Source organism: Salvelinus sp. IW2-2015, linkage group LG5, assembly GCF_002910315.2.
Source record: "Salvelinus sp. IW2-2015 linkage group LG5, ASM291031v2, whole genome shotgun sequence".
Classification (NCBI taxonomy): domain Eukaryota; kingdom Metazoa; phylum Chordata; class Actinopteri; order Salmoniformes; family Salmonidae; genus Salvelinus; species Salvelinus sp. IW2-2015.
In genome coordinates, this window is record NC_036844.1 from 36915206 (window position 1) to 36919173 (window position 3968).

Sequence of the window (3968 nt, forward strand, 5' to 3'; positions counted from 1 at the left end):
TTTCCAAAGCATAATGACTTTGGATCCCTCTCCCCTGTGTCCTCCATGTGTGTTTTTGCCACTCCCTGGGTGGATTGAGCCTCTTTAAAAACTGCTCCACTAAACTCTACCGCAGGGCTTGGGTTGTGTCCACAACTTAACAACCTATGGACTGTTTGCATTGTAGAGACTGCTTCGTTTGAAGAATCAAATACATTTGGATTTTTGTGCTGTTGTACTGTTTTCAAATGAACTAATTTGGATTTGACGCTATAGGAATATAGTGATTTAGTTTTAATAACTCATAAGGGTTGATGCTTGAAGATGTCTTTTAGTGAACTTCTAGTGAATTTCACGGGGAAGAATGTGGAGGAGTTTACCATCACAGGCTTCGACCACCTCTCTCACCAGAAGCTCCTGGGCTTCCTCATCTTCATCACCTATTTCCTTGTGCTTCTGGGAAGCGGCAYCAACATCTGCATCATCGTGACGGACAGACGGCTGCACACGCCCATGTACCTCCTCATCTGTAACCTGGCYGTGGTGGACATCATGTTCACCACCAGCMCCAGCACCACCATGATCTCTGTCCTGCTGGCCRAGGTCAAAACCATCTCCTACTACTCCTGCATATCACGCATGTACATCTACCACCTGGGTGACATCACAGGGTGTCTGGCCCTGTCCCTGATGGCTTTGGACCGAACCATCGCTATCAGCACCCCTCTTAGGTACCACAGCATCCTGACTAACGCACGAATATTTGTGTTAATCATAGCTTCCTGGTTCATAGGTATAATGTGCTTAGGATTTGAGCTTGCTTGGGCAGACTTTGACAGCCTTCCATACTGCCAGCCAATCATTAGGTACGTATTTTGTGATTACCCAGCTTTAATCAGGGCTGCCTGTGTCAACCCTGAACCTTACTTCCTGTTTCCCGCCATTCTGTCTCTATGGCTCCTCGCGGGCCAGTTTCCCTTAATTCTACTGTCATACGTTAAAATCATCTACACACTCCTGAGACTGCCTAACAGTGAGAGCAGAGCGCAGGGGTTTAATACCTGTATTTGTCACATCATTGTGGTGTCCTGTTTCTTTGCCCCCAAGTTAGTCTCTGTGTTGTTGACGAGGATAGGGGTGAGGCTGAATCTGACGGAGCGTAATGCTTTACTGATTATAGCCACGCTGTTACCTTCTCTGATCAACCCTACAGTCTACTGTCTGAAAACCAAGGAGATGAGAAAGAGATTGGTTCAGATACTGTCTAGAAAAAAAATATCTGTATCAAGAAAATGACAAAAAGGGTGAGTTATTTATTTATTATTATATATTTTGGGAGACACATAATCAAATACAGATGTGACTTGAATGACATGTTTTATCAAATCTCAAATGCAAAATGAATGTATAGAGTCAKGTATGAAGAGGTATGAACCCYTCACTAACATATATGAARGCGCACTCAACAAATTAAAAACMCAAGAAAAAAKGTAAATGGTTCAAATGTTGACACACAATAAAGGTATTCGTCAGAAAAAAACGAGTTATCGCATGATTTGATAATTGTGCATGAAATCAATTGCAACAATATTGTCAAATTAATTTTAAGGGATATTAATTATCAAAAGGTCAATTAGGGAGTGCTTACATTTGTCCTGCTTCACACATGTACAAGTGTATAACTTGTTCAGTGTTTGGTGAAATAGAAATGTGTTTTAAGCATATCCCCCCCCCCGGGACAGAGTGGGGTCACGGCATGGGATCATTTTGGCTGTTCAAACATATCAAATCAGTGTTTATTGGTCGTGTACACAGTTTAGCAGACGTTACAGTTTAGCAGACGTTACAGTCTAGCAGACGTTACAGTCTAGCAGACGTTACAGTTAAGCAGACGTTACAGTTAAGCAGACGCTACAGTCTAGCAGACGCTACAGTTTAGCAGACGCTACAGTTTAGCAGATGAACAATGCCTGCCTTCCAGGACATCTACAGTACCCGGTGTCACAGGAAGGCCAAGAAGATCATCAAGGACCTCATCCACCCGAGTCACGGCCTGTTCACCCTGTTACCATCTAGCAGGCGGAGACAATTACCCTGCCCTGCAACATAGACACTGTCACTAGCTTGCCTCCGCCCAGTACCCTGCATCTTAGACACTGTCACTAGCTGGCCTCCGCCCAGTACCCTGCACCTTAGACACTGTCACTAGCTGGCCTCCGCCCAGTACCCTGCACCTTAGACACTATCACTAGAAGGCTAACACCGGTACCCTGCCCTGAACCTTTATCTGTAAATAAATAAAAAAACAAGAAAATTGTGCTGTCTAGTGTGCTCAATATAAGGAATGTGCAATGATTTATACTTTTACTTTAAGAACTTAAGTATATTTAAAACCAAATACTTTTAGACTTTTACTCAAGTAGTATTTTACTGGGTGACTTTCACTTTTACTTGGGTAATTTTCTATTAAAGCATCTTTACTTTTACTCAAGTATAACAATTGAGTACTTTTTCCACCACTGCATAGACCATACAGTCTATGTACACCATTATATATACATACAGTACCAGTCAAAAGTTTGGACACACCTACTCATTAACAAGGCACACCGGTTAATTGAAATGCATTCCTCATGAAGCTGGTTGAGAGAATGCCAAGACTGTGCAAAGCTGTCATCAACAATTTTGGTAACTACAATATTTCATATGTGTTATTTCATAGTTTGAAATGTCTTCACTATTAGTCTACAATGTAGAAAATAGTAAAAAAGAAAGAAAATCCCTTGAATGAGTATGTGTGTCCAAACTTTTGACTGGTACTGTAGCTAGATGTAGCATGCTAATGTTAACTAGCTGGCCTGACGCATCATTGACCATGAAAGGACGTTTTTTTTAGCCAGGTATCCCAGAAAAACATATATTGAAAGTGTGTACTATATGATAGAGTCATAGACCGTTTAGGCAAAGGCAACATGAAAGAGCATTGGCTTTTCCAAAAGCATTGGCTTTTCTCTACAAGCCACATCATATTTAGCTTAACGTTGATTGGACTAAATTGTTTTTGGTATCTTTTAGTTGTCACTGTATTAGACTAAGGATAGGTGATTAGGTTATGTTGAAGCTGAAGTGCAAGAGAGAGATGGCAACTACCTGCCCGCCAGGCACCTACACCACGATGTCACAGGAGGCAATAAAGATCATCAGGACAACAACCACCCAAGCACTGCCTGTTCACGCGCTAGTCATACAGAAAGGGCGAGTAGTACAGGTGCATCAAGCAGGGACGAGAGACTGAAAAACAGCTTCTATCTCAAGGCCATCAGACTGTTAACAGCCACACTAACATTTAGCGGCCGCTGCCAACATACTGACTCAACTCCAGCCACTTTAAAAATGGGAATTGATGGAAATTATGTAAAATGTACCACTAGCCACTTTAAACAATTGCCACTTATATAATGTTTACATACCTACATTACCCATCTCATATGTATATACTGTACCTCTATATATCATGCTACTGCATCTTGCTATCTTTATGTAATACATGTACCACTAGCCATTTTAACCTATTGCACTTTATGTTTACATACCCTACAGTTATCAATCTCATATGTAATTTAACCGTACTCTATACATCTTGCATCTTGCCTATGCGTTCTGTCACCACTCATTCATATATCTTTATGTACATATTTCTTATCCCTTTTCACTTGTGTGTGTATAAGGTAGTAGTGTTGTGGATTGTTAGGTTAGATTACTTGTTGGTTTATTACTGCATGTGTCGGAACTAGAAGCCAAAGCATTTCGCTACACTCGCATAACATCTGCTATACCATGTGTATGTGAACTAATAAAATGTGATTTGATTTGATTTTAAAATGTTCGGACATTTTCGGGAATACAAACAACTTATTGATTTAGAACCCCGGAGAGTTACCGGCAAGTCACAAAGAAAACAGGAGCTGCTTTCCAACTATTCCAAGCAA

At 41.0% G+C, this 3968-nt stretch overlaps 1 protein-coding gene across 1 annotated transcript; it reads left to right on the plus strand.

Moving 5' to 3' along the window:
- Positions 1-303: 303 nt before the first annotated feature.
- On the plus strand, positions 304-1275 carry LOC111963761 (olfactory receptor 10G4-like). The gene has a single exon (XM_023987252.1). The coding sequence runs from the start codon at positions 304-306 to the stop codon at positions 1273-1275; it is 972 nt and encodes a 323-aa protein (XP_023843020.1).
- The last annotated feature ends 2693 nt before the right edge of the window (positions 1276-3968 follow it).